The sequence below is a fragment of the Gossypium hirsutum genome, chromosome D13, assembly GCF_007990345.1.
Source record: "Gossypium hirsutum isolate 1008001.06 chromosome D13, Gossypium_hirsutum_v2.1, whole genome shotgun sequence".
Lineage (NCBI taxonomy): Eukaryota > Viridiplantae > Streptophyta > Magnoliopsida > Malvales > Malvaceae > Gossypium > Gossypium hirsutum.
In genome coordinates, this window is record NC_053449.1 from 4,566,688 (window position 1) to 4,589,177 (window position 22,490).

The 22,490-nt window shown below is 34.7% G+C and overlaps 4 protein-coding genes across 14 annotated transcripts; 2 read left to right on the forward strand and 2 right to left on the reverse strand.

The window, feature by feature from the left end:
- The first annotated feature begins 4,547 nt into the window (after positions 1 to 4,547).
- LOC121225653 (ABSCISIC ACID-INSENSITIVE 5-like protein 7) lies at positions 4,548 to 7,715 on the forward strand. Of its 4 annotated transcripts, none has more exons than XM_041110053.1 (5): positions 4,548 to 4,700; positions 5,543 to 6,594; positions 6,870 to 6,941; positions 7,034 to 7,063; positions 7,254 to 7,715. In XM_041110053.1, the coding sequence occupies exons 2-5, from the start codon at positions 5,545 to 5,547 to the stop codon at positions 7,326 to 7,328; spliced, it is 1,227 nt and encodes a 408-aa protein (XP_040965987.1). In that variant the 5' UTR covers positions 4,548 to 4,700; positions 5,543 to 5,544; the 3' UTR covers positions 7,329 to 7,715. The 4 variants fall into 4 exon arrangements, with proteins under 4 accessions (XP_040965987.1, XP_040965985.1, XP_040965986.1 ...); XM_041110051.1 differs by having other exon boundaries at positions 4,584 to 4,700; positions 5,388 to 6,594; XM_041110052.1 differs by having other exon boundaries at positions 4,584 to 4,700; positions 5,495 to 6,594.
- A 45-nt stretch (positions 7,716 to 7,760) lies between these two features.
- LOC107894275 (protein DJ-1 homolog C) lies at positions 7,761 to 11,577 on the reverse strand. 6 transcript variants are annotated; one of them, XR_005923515.1, is made up of 9 exons: positions 11,179 to 11,538; positions 10,593 to 10,793; positions 10,240 to 10,389; positions 9,979 to 10,158; positions 9,776 to 9,853; positions 9,411 to 9,611; positions 8,862 to 8,999; positions 8,289 to 8,764; positions 7,761 to 8,023 (listed from the first exon to the last, which is right to left on the reverse strand). XR_005923515.1 is itself a non-coding variant. In XM_016819543.2 (8 exons), exons 1-8 carry the CDS (start codon positions 11,425 to 11,427, stop codon positions 8,555 to 8,557), a joined length of 1,407 nt encoding a protein of 468 aa, XP_016675032.2. In that variant the 5' UTR covers positions 11,428 to 11,577; the 3' UTR covers positions 7,761 to 8,554. The 6 variants fall into 6 exon arrangements, 4 of the variants coding, with proteins under 4 accessions (XP_016675032.2, XP_016675031.2, XP_040965983.1 ...); XR_005923513.1 differs by having other exon boundaries at positions 8,862 to 9,002; XM_016819543.2 differs by having other exon boundaries at positions 7,761 to 8,764; positions 11,179 to 11,577.
- A 418-nt stretch (positions 11,578 to 11,995) lies between these two features.
- LOC121203424 (uncharacterized) lies at positions 11,996 to 15,385 on the forward strand. 2 transcript variants are annotated; one of them, XM_041110046.1, is made up of 3 exons: positions 11,996 to 12,241; positions 12,482 to 12,540; positions 13,389 to 15,385. In XM_041110046.1, the coding sequence occupies exon 3, from the start codon at positions 13,474 to 13,476 to the stop codon at positions 15,064 to 15,066; it is 1,593 nt and encodes a 530-aa protein (XP_040965980.1). In that variant the 5' UTR covers positions 11,996 to 12,241; positions 12,482 to 12,540; positions 13,389 to 13,473; the 3' UTR covers positions 15,067 to 15,385. The 2 variants fall into 2 exon arrangements, with proteins under 2 accessions (XP_040965980.1, XP_040965981.1); XM_041110047.1 differs by having other exon boundaries at positions 12,015 to 12,241; positions 12,465 to 12,540.
- Positions 15,386 to 15,405: 20 nt separating this feature from the next.
- On the reverse strand, positions 15,406 to 19,401 carry LOC121203079 (probable receptor-like protein kinase At1g49730). Of its 2 annotated transcripts, none has more exons than XM_041110044.1 (9): positions 19,138 to 19,401; positions 17,968 to 18,519; positions 17,513 to 17,806; positions 17,168 to 17,429; positions 17,040 to 17,092; positions 16,699 to 16,766; positions 16,515 to 16,604; positions 16,220 to 16,304; positions 15,406 to 16,139 (listed from the first exon to the last, which is right to left on the reverse strand). In XM_041110044.1, exons 1-9 carry the CDS (start codon positions 19,208 to 19,210, stop codon positions 15,592 to 15,594), a joined length of 2,025 nt encoding a protein of 674 aa, XP_040965978.1. In that variant the 5' UTR covers positions 19,211 to 19,401; the 3' UTR covers positions 15,406 to 15,591. The 2 variants fall into 2 exon arrangements, with proteins under 2 accessions (XP_040965978.1, XP_040965979.1); XM_041110045.1 differs by having other exon boundaries at positions 15,406 to 16,078; positions 19,138 to 19,266.
- Between the last annotated feature and the right edge of the window lie 3,089 nt (positions 19,402 to 22,490).

Genomic DNA, 22,490 nt, shown 5'->3' on the forward strand with positions numbered 1-22,490 from the left:
CCACCTATCTATTTAACCTATACAACAATTTTTTATTTACAATTTTATAATAAGTAAAAAAAATTAAAAACATTACGAAACACATTTAAAATAATAAAATGTTGAAATGAAAAATTTTAATGATTGATTAAACACATCCATAAATTTTTAATATTTAATTTTTTAACAATTATTTATCAACACTTAATTTCTTTTCAATTTATCATAGGATGTTTGGTGGGTTGAATTGGACCTATTTTGAATTAGTGAAAACTTCTCTGATTCTTTTAGAAAAATACCCACCTAATAATGCAAGGTAAAAAATGTCAATTAATTGCCAGTGTTTGAATTGTTTAGGAATATTAGTTTTGTGGATTAGTTGTTCCTTGAATTGCTTTTATGTTATTTTAATTTGATAGAAACGAATATTCTTTTCCTTTTTACTTTATATTTTACAAAATCAAATACTTTTAAAAACTATCGACTTAAGTGGATTGAGTCTTAGTTCAATTGACATGAGCATTGTTGTCAATGTAAGAGGATGTAAGTTTAAGAGCACTAAAGCACATTATAAAATTTGTTAACAGAATTAAAGTTATCTAATAGTGCATTATAAAATTTGTTTTTTTATTATGTTTAAGATAAAAAATTTTGAACCATTTTAAAATCGAAGACATTTAATTATTAGATTGGTATCGTAAATATGAAATGCTTGAAAATATTTATAAAAAAACCTTGCAATTATTACTTTTTTATTGATTAAAAAACTTTACGTGACAATAAATAATAGTGTCGATGAAATTTATTGATAAGTAAAACTATCAAAGAGGGGATGAATGTGATGATGGTGGTTCACCTTTGGCTAGGGTGGAGAGTCACTACTTCTAGTGGAAAGAATGGTTCTTTGGTAGGGTCGGTCTAGATGGAGTTAAATGTCTTGGTTCATCTCTCTCACTTTACCCCTCAGATCTTTTGGTTGGGCTTATATATAGGGAACAAACGAATCCCACGTGTCCTAAGTTCACTAACAGCAATGATATATCATGTTTACGTGTCTCCTTACAGTGGTGGTGGTGGTGTGACATCTTAAATCAATGATATGACATATTAGGATAATCAAGTAATTAATGAATCTGAGAACCCACGTGCAAAGGTGATCTAGCGAGGGTTTGCCAAGTTCACTATGGGATTAATTGTGGTCAAAGTATTTGACGAACCATTAAGTTTGATGTGGCAAGTTGGCGTGGAAAATGATGGCATGGAGAGCTTAATTATTTTTTAATTACTTTGCAACAGTTCTTATAACATTTAAACCTATTTTTTTAAAAATAAAATATTTTATAAAATTATTTAAAATTTTAAAAAATAGAAAAATATAAAAACATAGACAATTACATAAAAAATTGTAAAATGTTATTATAATTATATATTACAATTCATCATTGTCAACCCTCACATAAACATTCCTCTTACTAAAACCATTATTACCACTCATCTCAAGCTGCAAGTACTAAATTCATTGTCACTCAAACTTAGAAATCTCAATGAGTCGGGTCGAGACTCGATTCCAAAAAATTTGTCAAGTCTAAACTTATTTTCCAACTGGTCCAACCCGCCAAAAACACCCATTTTAGTATTAAAAAGTAAGATATATTAAAAAATATTTTTTATTATTTAAATTGAATTTGGGTTGGGTTGAGTTGAGTTGGGACGAGGTGAAAATTCATTGTCCTTGAGTCAGGCCTACTGAGCTACCCTACCCTTGGACAGGTCTATTAAAACCTTTCACTTGACATTCCATATAAGTCTAATCACCTTCACACTTCAATCTTCTCAGTTCCTTATTACTAAAATCAAAGACACCATAGATGATTCTTTTCCCTTTATTTTTATATAAAATTTGATTTTTATAAAATTTTATTAATTTTCTATAATTTTATAGTTTTTTTAATAATATTTCAATAGTTCTAAAATGTTATAATACTTCAACATTACTTTTTCATATTTTCATATTATTTAATAAATTTACGATGATTTATTTGACATTTTAGTCTATTATTTTAAACTAAAACTATTAAACTCGTATTCCAAATATATATTGAAAATGCAAGAAATTTCATTTATCTTTTTTTTATTACTTATTAGTTATTATCAAGTTTTTTAATTGAAAAGAAATATATCATTAAATTGAAAAACAAAGGAAAAAAAGGATTGAAAATCGAATTATGGTTTGACTCGATTTGACCCATGAATATGGGTAGTAATAAGCCTCTACCTTTTGCTTCTACGAAGCTGGCACCGTGGTTGGTACTTGATGCACAAGCAACAGTCAAGTACAATGCCAAGAAAGAAAAGCTTATCAGTCCGAGTTTGGGACTTAAAACAGAAAGTTGCTTATGTTTATAATTTTAATAAAAGAGAAAATATATAGATTATTAAATATTAAATTAAAAACCCCGTAATTTTTAAAAAGTAAACAAGTAATTTTCTATTATTAGTACGTATAAGTTATAAATTCGATTTTTATATTTTAATTTGATAATTTTAGTTATTTTACTTTTTTTAATTTTGAATCTGTTTTAAAATTCAAGAAATACAAAAACTAAAACCATTAAATTAGAGGACCAAACTAAAAATTTTAACAAGAACAAAAAAATGGATTCATGAAGGTTTCATATAATAATTTCGGGGTTTTTTTTTTGTTTTTCAAGGTGTTCACGGGAGTCCAACATCTAGCCAGTCCATTAAAGGGGTAGACATTGGCCACAAGTTTTAAGAGTTCTAAAGTTAGAACATACCTAGGTCAAATATCAAACCCTCAACTACTAATTAAGGTAGGAGAGACTATTGTCATCTCGCATAACTTCTATGATTATTATTTCAATTGTTTTTATTTGTTCAATTTCCAATATTGTAACTTTGCCAAATAATTTGTTAATAGAAATAATTAATGTTGTCATCCATTGTCTTTATTAAGAGATTTTTTTACTCATTTAGAAGAAGTCAATGAAGTGTTATTTGCTTAGAGTCTATTGATTTCTTAAGAAATCTGATATTATCCTCGGTGGGGATTATGTTTCTTGATTTTTTTGAAAGTCCGAATGCTTGAAGAGACAGTGTGTTCATAGAACTGACAACACCTCGCACGATGCATAGGCAAACCACCTAGCACAGGTGGAACCCAACTTGCACCCATGCCTCATTCAAGGTATAGGTTCAAATTCCATCAATTGCAACCTCTTCAGTTTCTTTGGTGGCTCGCTTGTTTAGACTTCTGATCATCCTCAAACTCAAATGACTCTGATCATCGTAATCATTCTTTATACAACAAATTAAACCACATTGTTAGGACACCATATAAATTCTGAGAAGTAATAAAAATATAATGTATAACACAATATGATGTAAATATGGGAGGACGTGGGTTCAAATGCGCTGAAGCGTATTATCTTCCTGTTTATGGGCTAGGGAGGGGCTATAGTTAGTTCTACACATTGTATCAAAAAGAACAAATATTACTAGAACCTATAATGAAATTGTTAAAAAAACATAAATACATCAAAATTTATATAAAAAAAGTTATACTATAAATTTTTAAATAATACATGAATTTTATTTTAACGTGTAATGTCATACATTTACTTTAATGTTGTACTATTGTATACATGAAAATTTATTTGATTCATTTTTCACAAATTACTAATACTATTATCAACGTAAGACCATTTTACATTTATATATTGCATTATACAAATAATTGTATTTATTCAATATGAAAATAAATATGTGTTTATTTTTTAAATATATATGGTTGAATAAAAAATTAAAGTTTTATGTGTATAATTGTATCAAAATTTATTTTTAAAATTGAGATTTATCTCAAGAAATTAGATGATAAATATTTTATAGATATGAAATAATAAAAAATTATATGAAAAATTAGTCCAATGATTAAAGCAACATTTAATCCCTAAGCATGGTAACTTTTTCTAACTTGATCCCTAATTTTTTTTATCCACATTAGTTTTAAAACTTGACATTTTTTTCTTAATTTAATCTTTGAACTTGGATTCAATTAAGATATAATGACGTGACATTATGAATTATTTCCACATAGTCGCTTGAATTTTATTTTAAAAAAACTATATAATAAAAAATACAAAATATTATAAAGAAATTATAATATTTTTTTTCCAGTGATAATGTGACACAATCTTGTAGTGCCACATCATCATCCTACCTTAATAGAATCCAAGTTCAGGTGCCAACCAAATTGAGAAAAACTGTCAAGTTTCAGGACTAACATGAATCCAAAAAATTCAGGAACTAAAGTGAGAAAAGGTATCAAGTTCAGGAACTAAATTTTACTTTAACCCAAAAAGTTTTAGGTGAACCAAATAGGCAAATAGTCCAAACATTACCATCAAATCAGCGTTACGAAAGTTGATCCGACGGCCTTAAATTTCCCAAATTTCATTTATTGATTGGCCAGACATCACATCAAAACTTAAATCTCTATTTTAATTGGTCAACGTTGCGCGATCTGCACGGTTAATCAGTTTCCCACTTACAATATTCTAATATAAAAACAATAAAATAAAATCACAATTAAGTCCACCAAAATCTGGGAAAGCTCCATAAATCTCGATCCATGTCGAGGCTGAAGTATTAGACACTTGTCGCCACCACAGAGTTAAAGCCTCCCCGTTTCGCTTCAAAGAGTAAGTAACATCACAATCTCTCTCGAGTTTCAACATTTATTTTAAAATTTTTATTTTAATTGAATTTTTTGGGGGTTTATCAAAAAAAAAAAGTCTCTTTCCTTGCTTCATTCCTTGCTCTCTCACTCTCTTTTTTGTCTGCTGTTCTATTTTATTGTCATTTTCTCTTCTTTTTTTTTTTCTTGAAATGGGTTAAGGAATATATTTTGTACTTGGTGTTTCGTTTAGCTGATTATATATCTGTTCTATAACGAGAGGAATTTCTTTTTAAGTTGATGTTTACATGCTTTTGATAAGTTTTAGGGTTTTGGAATAATGGGTTGATTTTAAATTTTGTTGAAGCTTCAATTTTTTGTTTTTGTTTACTATAGTATTAGAAATGACAGTTTGATACTTGTTAGCTGTTAATTAATTTCTAGCTGCAAAATTGTTTTTTTTTCTTTTTAGTTTTTGGATCTGGGTTTTGTTGAAAATAATAAAATGACTAAGTATATAGTCAGCTTATTCCTTGTTATCAGCATAAATTGGATGGATTTTGACGAGAATTTGTTTTGCTATGTGTTGTATTTTTTGTGTTAGTTGTTAGAGAATCTTGAAATTTAGAGATTTGACATGAAAGTTCTAATCTTTATTGCTTCCAATGTATGATCAAGTTACACTTTGCTTTGTTTGGTGATCATTGATTAGATCTCAAGTTAAAGAAAGAAAGAAAGAAAGAAAGAAAAAAGTTATATAAAAGGGAAAGTGAATAATGACATGATCATCTTATCTACTTCAGTTGATTGGATTTATAGGGGAATTTTGAATTGGGTTCTTTTGTGTTTGTTGCTGTTTGAAACAAGGAATGGGGTCTAATCTGAATTTCAAGAGGTTTGTTGAAGCACCAAGTATGGAAGGGAGTGGATCAAAGGCAGTGGGCAATTTCCCATTGGCTAGGCAGTCTTCAATATACTTGTTGACCTTCGATGAGCTGCAGAACACATTCGGTGGACTCGGCAAGGACTTCGGATCCATGAACATGGATGAACTCTTGAGGAACATCTCAACTGCTGAAGAGACTCAGAGTTTGATGACAGCTTCAGTTCCTGGAGGAGAAGGTGGTGTTTCTGGTGGTAATTTGCAGAGGCAAGGTTCATTGACATTGCCAAGGACTCTGAGTCAGAAAACGGTTGAAGAAGTATGGAAAGACTTGTTTAAGGAAAATGATGGTGCTAAAAATGTAAGTAATGGTGGTGGTGGTGGTGGAGCGAATTTGCCACAGAGGCAACAGACGTTGGGAGAGATGACTTTGGAGGAGTTCCTGGGGAGGGCAGGTATTGTGAGGGAAGATATGCAATCGATTGGAGTGCCGAATAACAATGGATTCTTCGATAACAACTCTGGTTTAGCTCTTCAGTTTCAACAGACAAATGGGAACAATGGTTTTTTGAGTAACAATAACTCAGTTCTTAATCAGCCTCCAATCTTACCATTAGACGTGAGTGGAGCCAAATCATCACACTCACAGCAGCAACAACAGCCACTCTTTCCCAAGCAACAAACGGTTGCATTCGCTCCATCTATGCACTTGATAAACACTACACATTTTCCTAGTCCTGGAGCTCAGGGGTCGGTAGTTGAAACCAGTGACCTTTCAATGAATACTAATCTAGTTCAGTCTAGTGGCCTGCAGAGTGGCGGGATGGGAATAGTTGGTTTACCATCTCCTGCAAGCCATATGTCTCCAGATGTGATTTCAAAGAATAGCGTAGATACAACTTCTTTATCACCGGTTCCTTATGTACTTGGCCGGGGAAGAAAACGCAGTGCAGCATTGGAGAAAGTCGTTGAGAGAAGGCAAAGGAGAATGATTAAGAACAGAGAGTCAGCCACAAGATCACGAGCTCGCAAGCAGGTGAGTTGAGTGCCACTACACTGTTGTTTTCTTTCCTTCTGAGTTACCAGATTCTATTTCATTTCTCCTATAAAATCTAGCTCAGTTGTGTGGGTTACTTGTTTAAAAAGTTCAGTAGTTTTGAATTTTGTTGCTTGCTACAAACATGCCACTCATAATGTTTAGGACAATGCTCCTACATTGCTAGTGTGAAAGTAATGGTTTGGTATGGTTTCTAGTTGGCTCAAATCCAATGCCAAACAATTGATTGTATTAACTGCTCTGAGTTCTGGCAGGCTTATACATTGGAACTTGAAGCTGAAGTTTCAAAACTTAAAGAAATGAATGAAGAATTGCTGAGGAAACAGGTAAGTACTTATCACCTGGACTTCGATTCATCGTATTCTATTGAAACGTTGGTGGATGGGCCCTTTTCTTGACAGTGCTTTGGTTGGTGCAGGAAGAAGTGATGGAAATGCAGAAAAATCAGGTAATGCAACATTCCTGCTGCTTCCATCTTCCATTTATGTTATAGCATTCATATGCAGCAAACTAGCTTTTAGATGGGTTCCAAAGCCTTAAGAACATGGCAAAACATGATATATAATATGTTTTGTTCCATACACATTTATTGAAATGTTTCCTGTTTTTGGTCTGCTCTCTGTTGCCTTTTCAAACAGATGCTAGAAACACTTAATCCAGCATGGGGAGGTAAAAGACAATGCTTAAGAAGAACACTGACAGGCCCTTGGTAGAGTTTGAGGAACTGCTGATTGTAAAAAATGTTGCGCTGATACACAATCTTGGCAGGTGCTACAGTTTAATGATTGGGATCTGCATCCATTATCTATATCTTGATACTGCTTAAGGCTAGATAGCTGTGAATATAGAAGCAAAGGGTTTTGAGTTGTAAGTTATGTACTTGACAGTATTAGTTTGTAGTTTTGATTTTGTTATTGGCTTGATCTCTGTTTGCCTATCATGATCTAACCTTGACAACAAAGGCGGGCTTGTAAGATAACTAGATGGATGCTCCAATATGGTCTTTACGCTCTGCCTACAGACTTGGTCAGTTTCATCCTGATTTGACTTGTAAATTTAAGACATATCTGTTGTAAGAAATAAGCTATCGGTTTTGATTCTGGGTTTTTTGTTTCTACTTTCTAGAACAGCCATAAGAACAACAGTTTAACTTTCAAGAATCTGAATTCAATACTATTGATCCATGCAATCACTCTTAACATTCAACAGGTTTCTATGCAAATAAATTTCTGCGTGGATATCTGCTTGTTTGAATTGGAACAGAACGGATTGCAATAATCCCAAGCTTCATCCATTGGAATCATTTATCCCACCACCATCGATATCTCAAACACTTCCTAATTTGATTCTGTGCCCGGAAGGCACAAAACTGCCGTATAAGACAAAAGAAGCCTTTGAAAGGAAATGACTGCAGAAAAACATACGATTGATGAAAGTGAACCAAAGCATCCAAGAAAATCATATGCTTACAAAATCAACATGCCCCTAAAAGACATAAATAAGGCTAAAACATTGGGGGTATCATAGTAAGATTAGAACCTTGACATGTTTCATTTTAGACCCTTTAACATGTTTCATCTTCTTGAAGAGGGTCGAACAATAATATAAAAGCTAAGAATCTGCAGCCTTATCAAGCATTTACTTCTACTAGGTTCTACTAAGTATTTAATTACCTGTATCTTGATTAGCCACATAGATATTTGAAGATTCAGTACCAGATCTTCACCCAAATATGGCTATCGAGCTTGATAACATTTTGCCATTTTGCTGCTTTGGACCTTACAGATACATGTGACCTCTGTTCAAGGCTGAGCAAGTTTCTGTGACGGTTTTCTCCTTCCACTAGATGTTCAAGTTGAGGGGTTATAGCCTTGCGTTTATATCATAATGGCATCCGGAAAAATTGCCATTCATCAAGTATGACTTGTATTTAGATCTTCTAACTTCTGGGGTACTCAAAAACGAGGCCTTCTGCAACACTTCTAGCCCTTGCATGGCCAAAAAACTTGCTCACAATAGCCAGTGCGAAATCTGAAACTGTAGCAAGTCCCATGCTTGTAATCAGTTTACCATCAATAACTACTTTGGGACCATCTACTGGATTGGAGAGTTCTGTAATGGCAGAGGGATGAGCAGTGACTTTATTTTCCTGTATTCATCTGAGGTTGTCAGTGTTGCCAAATGATACTCAATATTTAATAGGCAGGAAAATGTAAATACTATTATCTCGAGTCTTGAGACTTGACCTTGAGCAGCCCATGTTTGTGCAGGACTGTTGGAGAAGAGCAAACAGCTCCGAGTATTCTTCCGGCCGCATCTTGTTCTTTCAACAACTTCTTGAGAATTCGAGATTTCTGTAGCCGTTCAGTACCAGCAACTCCTCCCTGCTAGTTAAAAGTAAACCAAGAATCTTCAATATCCAGAGATGCAAGATGCAGGGTATAATTAAAAGTAAAGGCATCCAAATGTATGCACTACATAAGCGGATTTAAGCAATATATACGAATGATGTGGCAATTACAATCCAAGTGCCATTATGTAATTAGTTGAATTGCATGCCATTGTCTTCATTTAACAGTGTTATCTCAAATATTACGTCAAAGCATGGGAGGATAGTATAAGTACCACGTGACACATTTTAAAAGTAAAAATACCATATTAAAAATATCTTAAATCCAGAGCCAAATATTGATAAGAAAAGGATACTACATATGGTAAGTCCTTAATCCGTAATTTATATTGAGACAGGATGCATCTAAAACTATTTGTTTTGGAAGGTCTTTGTTTTATCTTACCGGAAGAATAATCAAATCATATATTGACCCTGCGGCATCACCGATTAACTTGTCAGCAATGATTTTTACACCCTGAGATGCCAAAATCTTAACTGACTTTTCAACCGAAGCAACCACAACATCCACCTTTGCTCGACGTAGAATGTCTACAATAGTAACTATTTCGATCTCCTCTGAACCATTTGCAACTGGAACCAGAACCTGCCAAAAACATTTCGACAATAAGTACATAGGGGGAAGAAAAAATGGCTAAAACAAAGATTCCATATCGAACTTGTGATAAAAATACAGAAGAAATTGTTGCAAACAAAGCCAGAGTATTGGCACAGAGACAGAGTATCCAACCAAAGCAAGTAATAACTCACTCGAGGAGTGTGACTCACAGCCCAGTCAACTTTGTTGAACTCTTCCTTTCTTGGTTTATCATCAGCAGAATGCATGAACTGGAAAACAGTAATCATATAAGGTTAAATGCAAGCTTGCCGTCAAGAACTCAGAAGGAAAACAAAAAAAGAAAGTCCGAAGCATCATAAAGTGGCTTCGTAAACAATGGAGTAAAAGGATTTACCAACAATTCCCCAATCTCCCTGGCAACAGACTCCCCGAAAAGCTGTTCTACCAAGGCCAGTGCAAACAAGAAAGAAGTTCCCGGGCCTTGGCTTGTCGTAAGCTCTCCTGAAACTTGAATATTTGATTTGACAGCCCAGAAGGTCGGAAGCCGGTCAAAGAATGCAGGGTGGCAAGTTGTCTTGAATGGCAAACTACACCAAAATTAGCAATCAAAATACATAGATATGAAACAATGATTTTAATATAAACCGGCACTCACCCGCTTCCTCTTCAAGAGTCCCCAAGGGAGAAGTGTAACAGCTGGAGCAGTAGATATACCTCCATATAGCCTCTTTTCCTCAGCTTGTTTGCTTGTAATCTTCTTCAGAATTTCACAATCTCTCAATTGCGCTGATCCAGGCATTCCTCCCTTCAAATAGTATGCAAACGTTAATTTCTACAACAACTATATATTGTACATAACAATTTACCAAAGAAATATCAGCAAATCGCATGTGTACTGAGGGTTCTTTCCTCTAGGCGGATCTCAATTTCCAAAACATTAATGTGGGAATATGCAGGGCAACATTATGTTCTAAGCAAATATGAAGATCAAAGGTTTGAAGAACTAACTGGCAATGCCACGAGATCGAAAACACGGTCAGAACAAGTGGAGATTCTGGTATCAGCAACCAACTTGGTGCCTCCCGATGCTTGAACCTCGAGCTGCGGTTCCACCGAGGCCACCGTCACCTCTGCCCCAGCACGGCGTAGAACATCAACCAGTATAACAGCTTCCATTTCCTCAGTACCAAATCCAATTGGAACCAAAACCTTTCCATCCACATAAATAATAAGGATCAAAACTTTAAATTTCACACAGCAAAACTAGAAAAAAAATCAAACCCCATTCAAGCTAAATGCTTAACAACACAAGTAAACTAAGCCCTTTTCCACTCTAAGAAAATGTAGTGAAAAAGGGTTTTACATATTTTGAGATACAAATAAAATTGCCAAAATATAACAGCATCCATTCCCTCCTTGCCATATCATCCAACTAGACAAATTAATTAAACCCCATTTAAGCTAAGTGGTAAAAACGCAAGCAAACCAAGCCCTTCCCACTCTTTGAATCTATAGTGAAAAGGGTTTTACCTATTTTGAGATACAAATAAATTGCCAAAAAAAACAAATGAAGCATTTGAATGAAAGGAGACACCTTTTTGGTAGAAGCGGCAGTGGGGGAGCTTGTAACAGTGGACGTTGTTGAAGGGGTTGTGGGAACTGCAGAAGTGGAGGCTCTGATGGGTTTTAAAGCCAGTTTTGCGGTTGTTATGGGAAGCTGATAGTCCATGGAAAAGGGGAACACAAAGGTAGAGCCAGGAAGTGCCATTTGAGGAATCCTTGGAGGAAAGAATAACCTTGTTGGAGGTGATGGTTTCAAAACCAGACACGACAAACTCTCCATTGGAGTTTGTAAAGGGAAATTACTTGTCCAGCAGCTTGGCCAAACTTTAACAGCGAAGATCACTTTGACGCTTTTATCTTATCCAGTGTGCAGTGCACCCACACTGCCAATGTGAACTCAACGGCGTCGTTCTGAGTTATGCCAAATGCAACCATGGTGGAACTATGCGGGAGTTTCAATTTAAATACAGTGATAATTAAAATTTTTGTTATACATTCATTTATTTAATAAAAAATAAATTAGTTAACAAAAAATGATTTATAGCTCAATAAAAGATAATTTTTTACCATAATATGATTTACTGTTTTGATTGCGATTACCTCTTTACTAAGTAATTTTATATTACTCAACTCTAATAATTCTTATTTATAATTCATAAATAAAAAAATAACATATTTCAACGCACTCAATCATATAATACAGCAATGATATAATACAACAATGTATGGAGTTAGACTCAATCCAAACAATTGTGATAAATTTTAAGTTAGCAATCTAAAGTTAGAAATTAATTTTTGAATAGAATATTTTAAAATTTAAGTTAGAATGTTAATATAGTTATTACACCGACCTAGTTGTAGTGCAAAAGAGATTATGAAATTCCCCATTGTTCTTTACAAAGACAAAAATCTAGCCGTCCATAAAGCGAGACAAACAACTCCGTACGCATGATTTGTTATGCTTTTTTTAATTTCCTTCCAAATTATTTGAGAATGTCTTTCTAAAAACAAAACAAAATCAGTCAGTTCTGCAAAAACCCAAATCTATTAGCTGTACTAAGATAGCAGCCACTTCCTCCCACAGCAATGATCTTGTAATTTCTCTCCTTTTATTTAAAACTTCTTGATTCTATTGTTTTGTTAGATTTTCTCAAAATTTTTTAATTTTTTTTATGAAATAAAGATTAACCCATCAAGGAAAAAACCTTCCTTTGTTTTTTTTTTCTCTTAACACGAACCAAATTTTCTGCTAAATTCTTTTTTCTGGATTTGAAATAAAGATCTCTTTTTATTTATTTATTTATAAGGAGATATTAGATCTTTTTTGGTTTCAGGATCTGGGTTATTGGTTTTCTGGCGACAAGGGCTATGGTGTTATGGTCCTGACATAAAGGTACCCCTTTTTTTGTCTTTTGTGTTAATCATTGTTTGTTTGTTTATATTTTACTTGATTGATTGATCATTGGGTACTTTCCTATTTTGTATGTGTTGATTTGTATCATGATATTTTTTAAACTTCGTTCTAGCTATGGATTTAGTGTTAGAATTTAGGGGTTTGAATAGGATTTATCAATTTCAATTTATAAATATTAGAAGTTAGGGTCATGCTTTAATGGAAAGTTGAAACAATCCTCAATTGTGTTCTTCAATTCAGAAATTAAGAAACTGATTTGGTGTTGGGAATTCTTTTAAAAAAATTTTCAATTTCGTGCGACGAAGGGACCCTCCGTAAAGCTACTTATTTTTTGGCATCTTTGAAGTGCTTATGAATAAGCATTTGGACTGTTTTAAGGAACAAGTAACAAAGTAAACTATGTCACCCTTTAATTAGGTGTTTTTTTAAAATGCTTCTTGGAATGATCTATGCAGCGAGAGTGTATTTAGAATAGATACTAAGGGAAGCATCAAGATTGTAATTAGTTTTCGTAACCATACAGAACATTGCCATAATTGTAAGGCTATCTTTATGGTTTTAACTATTCGAGAAGCTAGTTGTGCTATATTACTCCTCATTTTTTCTTTCATTTTCGCATGTGGATGGCCTGTGATCATTCGCTCGTGCTTTTTTGTACCTTATTGGATCCTTGATTTTTTCCCGGTTTTCAATTGTACCAGAACTTGTTAGTAATCGTGTTTGTACGTTGTTGAACTTATATGTGTGTGCACGTGTGTGTTTTTGTTTGTGCAATCAACTTAGCAAGCTTAATTCTAGTACTTGACTTATTAACTTTTATTCTTCAGATATTGGATTGGTCTGTGACATACGCAAATTTGCTTTGTCCAGCCTTAAGGATTTTCTGCTTGTTGATTTTTATAAAAGAGGGTGATGGCCAATCTAAATGAATCAACGACCTTAGTTCCTTCAGAGTCCTCGGATCAAAGGCGTACACTTATGGTGGACTTAAATGTGAATGTACTTCAACCTTCTATGAACCAGCAAAACCGAACATCATCCCATGATGGTCCTGTGGCTATCCTTTGGGATATAGAGAACTGCCCTGTCCCCAGTGATGTACGCCCTGAAGATGTAGCGGGGAATATAAGAATGGCTTTGCGAGTGCATCCTATAATTAAAGGAGCTGTTGTGGTGTTCTCTGCATACGGGGATTTTAATGCCTTCCCCAGGAGACTCAGGGAGGGCTGTCAGAGAACTGGAGTCAAACTCATAGATGTCCCAAATGGAAGGAAGGATGCTGCCGACAAGGCTATCTTGGTTGACATGTTCTTATTTGCCCTCGATAACCCCCCACCTTCATCTATCATGCTGATTTCGGGGGATGTTGATTTTGCTCCGGCTCTTCACATTCTTGGTCAACGTGGCTATACAATCATTCTTGTTATTCCTGCCGGAGTAGGAGTTTCATCTGCACTGAGCAATGCCGGTAATTTTGTTTGGGATTGGCCTAGCGTTGCTCGTGGGGAAGGCTTTGTACCTCCATCTAAGGCCATAATGCCTCCTCAAGGAGGACCAGCTGATATTGCTGGGTATTTCATGGGTCGCCATATTAGTGACAATCCAGATGGCCAAAATGAAGAAGAGGCAATAGTTTATCGGGGCATTTCGAGAAGCTATTACAACTCAAGAGATTTCTCGATTGTGTCGCAATCTTTATCTGAATATACAAGTAACTCTTCAATAGCCATACCTTCGTGCCCTACAACTTTGAGGTCGCAAAGTCTCCCATCTGGTTTGAATGAAGCGTCAGGATGTCTGAGCACTTATGATCAGAATGACACTATGTGGGTACAGCCCGGAGACATAAATGGGTTAAAGGGACAACTGGTGAAATTGCTTGAACTTTCAGGAGGATGCATGCCCCTTATCCGTGTTCCAGCAGAGTATCATAAATTTTTCGGAAGGCCTCTTTACATAGCAGAGTATGGAGCATTCAAACTTGTTAATCTTTTCAAAAAGATGGGTGACACTCTAGCAATTGACGGGAAAGGTCATAAGAAATTCGTCTACCTTCGAAATTGGAAAGCTTGCCCAAGTGCACCTCCTTTGGTTTTAACAAGGAAAGATAAGAAGGGTAAGGGGAACCAGGAGGAAAGCCTGGACATTGCTGCAGGTGTTGGCTCTTCTGATGAGTTCTCTGATGAAGAAAGAGTGGTAGTTGAAGAACATTACGAGAAGAGGAATGAAGGAAGAACCAACTTTGGGGAAGCAGGATGTGAAGTCGATGACCGTAACCTCGAGCAATTTAAATGTGAGTTGCAGGAAATTCTCGTGAGTTATTCTTGCCGAATTTTCTTGGGTTGCTTCGAAGAAATATACCAGCAACGATACAAGAAAATGCTGGACTATCAAAAGCTAGGCGTGGAGAAGCTGGAGGAGTTGTTTGACAAGGTGAGGGATGTAGTCTTCTTGCATGAAGAACCACTAAGCAAGAGAAAATTTCTCTATGCAGTAGGCAGCTAGAAGAATCTGACAAAGCCTTTGATTTTAAAATAAAAACAAAAATACTAGAATAGATCATACAATTGAGCTAATGTTGATCAATGTTTGGTCCCTGATGTCTGTTTTTTTTTCCTGGAATGTTTTTGCCAAGGTTTCATAAGATATAGATAGGAGAGGCTGGGAGCACTTTTATTATTGTCGTGCATTCATACATGGATTTGAAGGTTGAAATTTCCATGTAATTCCCATGCCTTTGTCATTTGTAATTGATCAACCACCAATGTAGAACTCCTGTAAATTATATTCCAGCTATAAATCCTTTGTTTGTTTGTTTTTTTCATATATACATACACGCACATAAATATATGATCTCCAGTTATCTGCTCTTTGATTTCGTTTTTAAAAATTCTACATTTATGTCTTAGTTATCCAAAAGGCTACCACCTTTGGGTCCTTTTTTTGTACATGCCACAAGTTTGATGGTATCCCTTGCATAACAAAGACAATGCATACCTGCTAGCTCATAGGATGAACAAAAGATTGGCCTCAAAGGGAGAGTATGTTTTGAGGGGATCGCGGCGAACCGGTTTCCAGTAAAAAGCTTCTACTGCAATATGACCTCGATGTGCTTGAAGATGAAGCAAGGTATCTTCCATCCCCGCTGTGAAAAAGGGGTCCACTCCTAGGAATTTTCACTCCGCTTAGCCGTCCTCTTCTGTCGCTACCACCTTCATAATCTTCATCTTCAACGGCTTGTATAAACCCACTTTGCATCGGATCTGAACTCTCGTACAAAAGCTGAAGGACTTGTTTCATTGAAGGTCTAGCCCGCCCTTCTCTTTGGGTGCACCATCTCACAATGGACACAACTGTCTGAAGTTGGTCTAAGTCGAAGGAGTCCTTAATATGGGGGTCTAGAAGCTCGGTTAGCCTCGACTCTGATGCCAACAGTATTTGGGTTGATTCTACCAAACTCACACCATCTTGTACGACTCGTCTTGCAGTCAGCATCTCCAAAAGTAGCACACCATAGCTGTACACATCGCTTTTATCAGTGAGCTCTTGAGTGACCACATATTCAGGATCCATATAACCTGAAAGTCGTCTAACATTTTAGATCTTTAGTAAAGAGCATAAGCCATTATTTTAACCTTCCAATGATTTACCGGCTAACCTGGAGTTCCACGGATGTCAGTATTTGCAGGTTCTAAGCAAATAGAGCCACCTTTTGAAGCATGTGCAAGGCCAAAATCCGCAACCTAGACGATACAATAAAGCAGAAAGCGGGAATTATTCTTTTTCCACAAGTTCTTATATGGAAAGGTTTCTTCCGGAATTTCGACGAAAACTATTCATACTTCATTTTCTATTATCCTAATATACCGAGAAAGAAAAATGTTATACAAACCAATGCATTGGGAAAATTAAAAGGGAATCAAAAGTTCTAGTGAATTCAATGGACCCAATACCTTTGCAACAAAATTCTCATCCAACAGAATGTTGCTTGATTTGATGTCCCTGTGGCACAGAGGTGGATCACAATAAAAGTGAAGGTACTCCTGCAAGGTTCGTACAAGGAAAGAGAAATGATTTAGCATGATTATAATTTTGTATTAACTAACTGCAAATCCGAAAAAGAACAACTGCTACTACCAAAGCATTAGCCACATCGATCGCAATTTGTATTCTGGTTTCCCAACTCAGTGGAGTTTTTCTGGGGGCTGCGCAAATATGAAATCAATGAACAAATGGACATTGAAAATAACATGGGAAAGAAGTAGTCCATTAAGTCTGCCATCTATTGCATTTAAGCAGGCGTATTTATTGTACAATATCAGAAAAGTTAATCCGGTGTCCAATAGAGGCAAAAATCTCTTCCTTCGAACCAAATAATATAACCGAATGCCAAATGCTCCTTAGAACCCCTTCCTAAACCTATTTAAGGATAATAGCAAACTTATAGAGAAGTAAATTGAAGGAATGCAGAAGCATACAATGAAGATGATCCTTTAGGCTTCCATTTGACATGTACTCGTACATTAGAAACCTGTCACGAAGTAAAGGGATTTAATTTGGAAGTAGATGGATCAATCACCAGGACATACATACAAGAATAAACTACCTCTCACGCTTTTTAATGCAAAATCCTCTTAGAGAAACTAGATGCCGATGGTGTAACCTAGCGAGGAGTTCTATCTCTCGACAAAATTCATCTTCTCCCTGCTCCGAGACTCTGTTCATCCGCTTCACAGCTATCATTGAGCCATCAGTATATTGAGCTTTGTACACTGTCCCGAATCCTCCTCGTCCAATGACGGTGCTAAAATCATAAGTTCCCCTTTTTGTTTCCTTGTAGCTGTATTTTCGAAACATCGATGAAGTACCTGCAATTTAATAGCCTTCAATAAGAGAACAATGTTCGAAACTTGCCTATTATCAAAGGAGACTAGGTGATATCAAAACATACCTTCCTGGAATTTATGCATGGGCCTACAAATAGGAAAGTGTTTTGAAGAGTTCTTGTTCACACTCTCGGAATCCTCCAACTCTCTGCTTTTCTTACAAATCAAGACCACCAAAACTATAAGCATCATAATGGCAGCTACCGTAACTGCTATCCCAATGCCAAGAATAGACATTAGGTGGTGTTCATGGTGTTTTTGGTTCGAAGGAGCTCCCAACACGAGTTGATTTGGTGCAGCAGCAACCAATGGACTAGGAGAAGCCTTAGGGGCAGGTGGAGATGGAGATGACCCCGAAACTAGCATCATAGTCGGAACATAGTATTAGCTGATTGGAGGGATACATAGAAGTTCCTTTACTTAAAGAAATTAATCCGTGGATATATATACATATGCACATAGTTCTCATACAAAATTAAATAACTGTTTTCTTTTCTTTTTTTTATGAAACAAATTATACCTGGTGGGATGTTAAATCCCCCAACTTGAAAAAAACAACTTGCAATTTCGACAGCTGAAATGTTATCAACTTGGCTTGCAAGTGCAGCAAAGGTCGCATCTCGGCAAGTACTCAATGTGATATTATCTTGAGATCCAACTAGACGATGGACATAGTTAATGCCAGCATTTAAACACTTTCGGCATTCATTTTCCTGCGATAGTGGCAGTTTGCAGTTCTTTGTGACATCCATAAATTTTGGAGACTCGAGCATCTGCGATACAGTTGTTCGATCCCTACAGTAATAACTAACGGGGATCTTCGTACCAAACCCACAGAAATTCGTGGCATTTCGAGGGACCCCATATAGCTCCATGGTTTGCAATATGGAATGGATGCAAACATCAGATAAATTCGATGTAACCCCTAGGTTGCCCGTCACATTTGCATGACGAGCAACGGAAAATGCAACAAAAGCATTCATATAGCGGCAGCACTTTCCTCTCTCATTTTTATTCGAGCATAAAGAAGCCACGAGAGTAAAATTTGATCCACTCAAATCTAAGGGGCAATCTGCAAAAGTAACAAATAGTCATCGTTGTTTTGCAATCCAATCACTTACAAAATAGATCACCAACTATCTGGAACTGTAGAAAGCATAATCTAGTTACCCCAAATTCACATAATCACATTGACTGCCCTATATTTGACAATCTACCATAAATTATCATTGCCAGATCCACACCAAAACTATAGGAAACACATGTCTACATCATTTTTACTAAGCAAAGACGAACAATGTCAGAAAAATCCAGTTGTGAGGACACCATTTTAGCCATTAACTCTTGATACATAGCTCTAAATATTCATTAAACAGTGAACCAAAGAAAAGTACCCATAAATCATCTTAACCACATAACTGGTTTACAAAGTGCAAGTAGCTCAAACATTCTAGTCCGCCTTTTCTTTTTTATGAATGCAAATCATAATTCAAAGTTTTCTGCTTCAAAAACGCAAACCCATTTTCAGGACTCTATATATACCCCAAACCCCTTTTTTTAAGCAAAATAGAATGCCCAAAATGATGCCTTCAACAATAAGGAAAAACAAGTGATAACAACAATTACAACTTGCTTAAAAAAGGGTAAGCAAAGCTCAACAAATGGAAACAAGAAAGCAAAGAAACTTAACCTGCCAGTATCAAAGGAAGCTGCAAACCAATAAAAGCCAGAAAACCCAACATTGCCTTCGCATAAACCACCATGGTAAACCGCAAAGAACCCCTCTTTTCAAAAAAAAAAAGCCTTGCCCAAAGGAACTGAGAAATGTAAGTAATGGGGTCAATATCAGCACGTGATAGAACCCAAGGAACTAAGCAACAGAGAAATACAAAAGAGAGAAAGGGGTTTTTGAGGTTTGAACTTTGACCCTTCTCTTCCAATCTTTAAACAGTGTAGTGTGGTGTTTTCTTCTGTCTTAGAGGCTGAAACTAATTTTGATCGTTGAAATGGGAAAATTGGAAATGAGTGTGGTCCCGGAGAATCACGTTGAAACAGGTCTGTTTTTTTTTTTTTTTAAGATTATTTTGAGGATCGTTTGTACATGTGCTACGACAGATGTTGCCTTGATGAGATGAACAAAGCATTTAGGGGCTACAATGTCTGATTCATTGTTTTCTCAGTTTGGGGTTTGTTTCTAGTTTTGTTGTACTGAACTTCATGTGGGTAGGAACTGAAATCTGAGTTTATCTTTGTCTTGTAATATTTAAATGTAAGCTTTCTAATTTCTATGCATGTAAGCACATACTAACAAGGAATTGGAAAAAAAACAACGTACATACCAAAAAGGTTGATTGATGCTTTATTAACAAACATGAAAAAAATTATATTTAAAAAATTCATTGGTACAAATAACATTATAAATATAGAAAGACGGTGAGAAAGATACGAAAATAAAAACCCGTTGTTATTGAAAAGTGTCTTATAAATACATAATGTAATTATTATATTTTATTACCAATTTAATTATTATTTTTTTAACAAATAATTAATCAATATTTAATTTAAATAAGAAAATAGTGGCTTGGGATTTTTTTTATAGACAAAGAAAGGTATTGGTGATCCAAGAATCAAACTCGGGATTGATGTCAATTAAAGATTTGGTAACTTTTTTAGTTATTTCACCCATAGTTTGTTCAATTGAAAGGCTTGTCAATGAAATTTTGATATTGTTGGCGAGGCTAAAACCTTGAATTATTGAAGATCATTTAAGTCTTATTATTTACCATTACGATATATGTATTTTTAAGTTTTATCTTATTAGAATCTAATTTTTCATATTTTTGTGCTTTGTATTGATATAATTATATTTTATAATTAATCTAATATATATATATATAAAGATTGAGGATAATAAGACAGCAAGGAGATGATGACCTACTTTGCAATAAACCAATAATTTGACATGTCATCTATTTGATTTTAAAAATACAACTACTGCATTATTATGCTGATTCCCCTATTATGGTTCAAATTAATTATGAAAAATAAGAACGAATTAATTATAAATTTGAACATTATTACGTAATTTAAATACAATTATTGCATTATTATGCAAATTTGATTACCTTTTGTTAAATGATATAATTGTAACCTTAGCCCATTTAAAATATTAATTATTCAATTTAATATCTTTTAGCCTTTTTTTATTAATTAAAAAATGGGTAAACTATAAAAATAGTCACTTTTGTTTGCCTCAATTTACATTTTAGTCACTTATGTTTGAAATGTTGCATTTTAGTCACTTACGTTATAGTTTTGTTACGAAGGGGTCACTTTGCCGTTAAGCTCTATTACCTCCCTAACGGCAATCCTACGTGGCAATCCAAATGTGTTTTAAATGCTGACTTGGATGTCCAATTGTGATGAGAATAGGGTTTTAATTAAATAAATTTAATTAATTGAAAATTTTAAATTAATTACACCTTGAACTGGAGAAGAAAACTCGTTCGTCTTCTTTTTTTTTAGTTTTATTTTCCATTTTAACTAAAAAAACTATTTTATCTCAGTTGGGCCTCCAAGTTGGCATTTAAAACCCATTTGGACTGCCATATAGGATTGCCGTTAGGGAGATAACGGAGCTTACCGTTAGTGACTACTTTGTAACAAAACGATAATATAAATGACTAAAACGTAATATTTCAAACATAAAAGACTAAAATGTAATTTGAGGCAAACAAAAGTAATTATTTTTATAGTTTACCCATAAAAAATTTATATTTTTAGCTTTATGAAATATTAAAAGTTGAAGTTAAACCATTTTAATACAAAACTTTTTACCTTTAATCTTAATTTTCCTTTTTGGCGGTATAAATGAAGTAGGACCAACATTAATGGCCAAAATCCAAAACAGGGGAAACTTGGGTATGATCAGTTCCATTCGGAATTATATCAATTTATTAACGTGCTGACAAAATCTTAACCTCAAATAATTATGATGATAAAGTTTAAAAAACATTAATATTTTTTAATACAGTTCAGACATGATGATATTTGTTACAGTTCGGACACAACAATTCTATATTTACAAAGCTTCACTTAACGAAAGATTTTATTCATCTATTCAAATCACCTATTGACTTAAGGTAGGTTTGGATGTGAGGTATGGTGCGTTTAACTTACTTTTTGTCTCACGCTACATTACCGCTACAGTATTTAATCTCACTACTATCGCTATTTTTATACTAACCACAAGTAAATACACCGTCCATCAAAACCCACCCACACTCAATCTATCCTTACACGAAAAAAATTAATTCTAAAGTTTGGCTTTAAAGTCTGTATTGGGCTTTTAAATTTAGTCTTTCAAGGCCCATCATACATTAATATTTGATTATTATTATTATTATTATTTGGCCAAGGGGACAAATGTTATATAATGTGGACACCAAATCTAAAGTACATTATAATTTATATATATAATTCAAAAATCTAAAAATTCCAAGGGGGTGGTGCACACCCTCGATCCATCCCTAGGTGTATGTGCTTGGTTTTAGTCTCAGGTTTTGTCTCTCAACTTCGCTAAGAGCCTTAGGGATTCACGGAGTAGGAGTGCTTTTGCCAAACAAAGAAATGTAAGCATTTGCTTTTGGTAGGGTTTCAACTAGACCTGATCATGGGTCAGGTCACTTGCCTAGGCTCAAAGGCTTGTTTGAAATGTAGGAGGGTTTGGGCAAAAATATAAGCCTGAAAAATGGGCTTGGACAAAAAATAAAGCTTGTTTTCTAAACAAGTTGAGCCTCGGGTAAGATTTTTTTGCTCGGGGCCAACCCGAATTTACCTGAATTTTATCATTGTTGTTTTGTTGTTATTTGCTACCGTTTTGATGTTGTCTTGTTATCATTTTGCTATTACATTATTACTATTTTATTGTTATTGTTTGGATCTTGTATAACTATTATTTTATTATTGATTTTCTACTATATTAGAGGCATTTGCTTGCTAAGTTGCAAATATCTTAGGGTTGTATAAATATATTTTTAATGT

Excerpts from the sequence above, each read along its gene's own strand:
- LOC121225653 (XM_041110053.1), top strand. The coding sequence starts at position 5,545 with ATGGGGTCTAATCTGAATTTCAAGAGGTTTGTTGAAGCACCAAGTATG. Across the intron at positions 6,942-7,033 it reads AAGAATTGCTGAGGAAACAG|GAAGAAGTGATGGAAATGCA; the intron begins GTAAGTACTTAT and ends TGGTTGGTGCAG. Across the intron at positions 7,064-7,253 it reads TGGAAATGCAGAAAAATCAG|ATGCTAGAAACACTTAATCC; the intron begins GTAATGCAACAT and ends CTTTTCAAACAG.
- LOC107894275 (XM_016819542.2), bottom strand. The coding sequence starts at position 11,427 with ATGGAGAGTTTGTCGTGTCTGGTTTTGAAACCATCACCTCCAACAAGG. Across the intron at positions 9,003-9,410 it reads ATGATTTGATTATTCTTCCG|CAGGGAGGAGTTGCTGGTAC; the intron begins GTAAGATAAAAC and ends ACTTTTAACTAG. Across the intron at positions 8,765-8,861 it reads ACAAACATGGGCTGCTCAAG|GAAAATAAAGTCACTGCTCA; the intron begins GTCAAGTCTCAA and ends AGATGAATACAG.
- LOC121203424 (XM_041110046.1), top strand. The coding sequence starts at position 13,474 with ATGGCCAATCTAAATGAATCAACGACCTTAGTTCCTTCAGAGTCCTCG.
- LOC121203079 (XM_041110044.1), bottom strand. The coding sequence starts at position 19,210 with ATGGTGGTTTATGCGAAGGCAATGTTGGGTTTTCTGGCTTTTATTGGT. Across the intron at positions 17,093-17,167 it reads TGCATTAAAAAGCGTGAGAG|GTTTCTAATGTACGAGTACA; the intron begins GTAGTTTATTCT and ends ACTTCGTGACAG. Across the intron at positions 16,140-16,219 it reads TGACATCCGTGGAACTCCAG|GTTATATGGATCCTGAATAT; the intron begins GTTAGCCGGTAA and ends GACGACTTTCAG.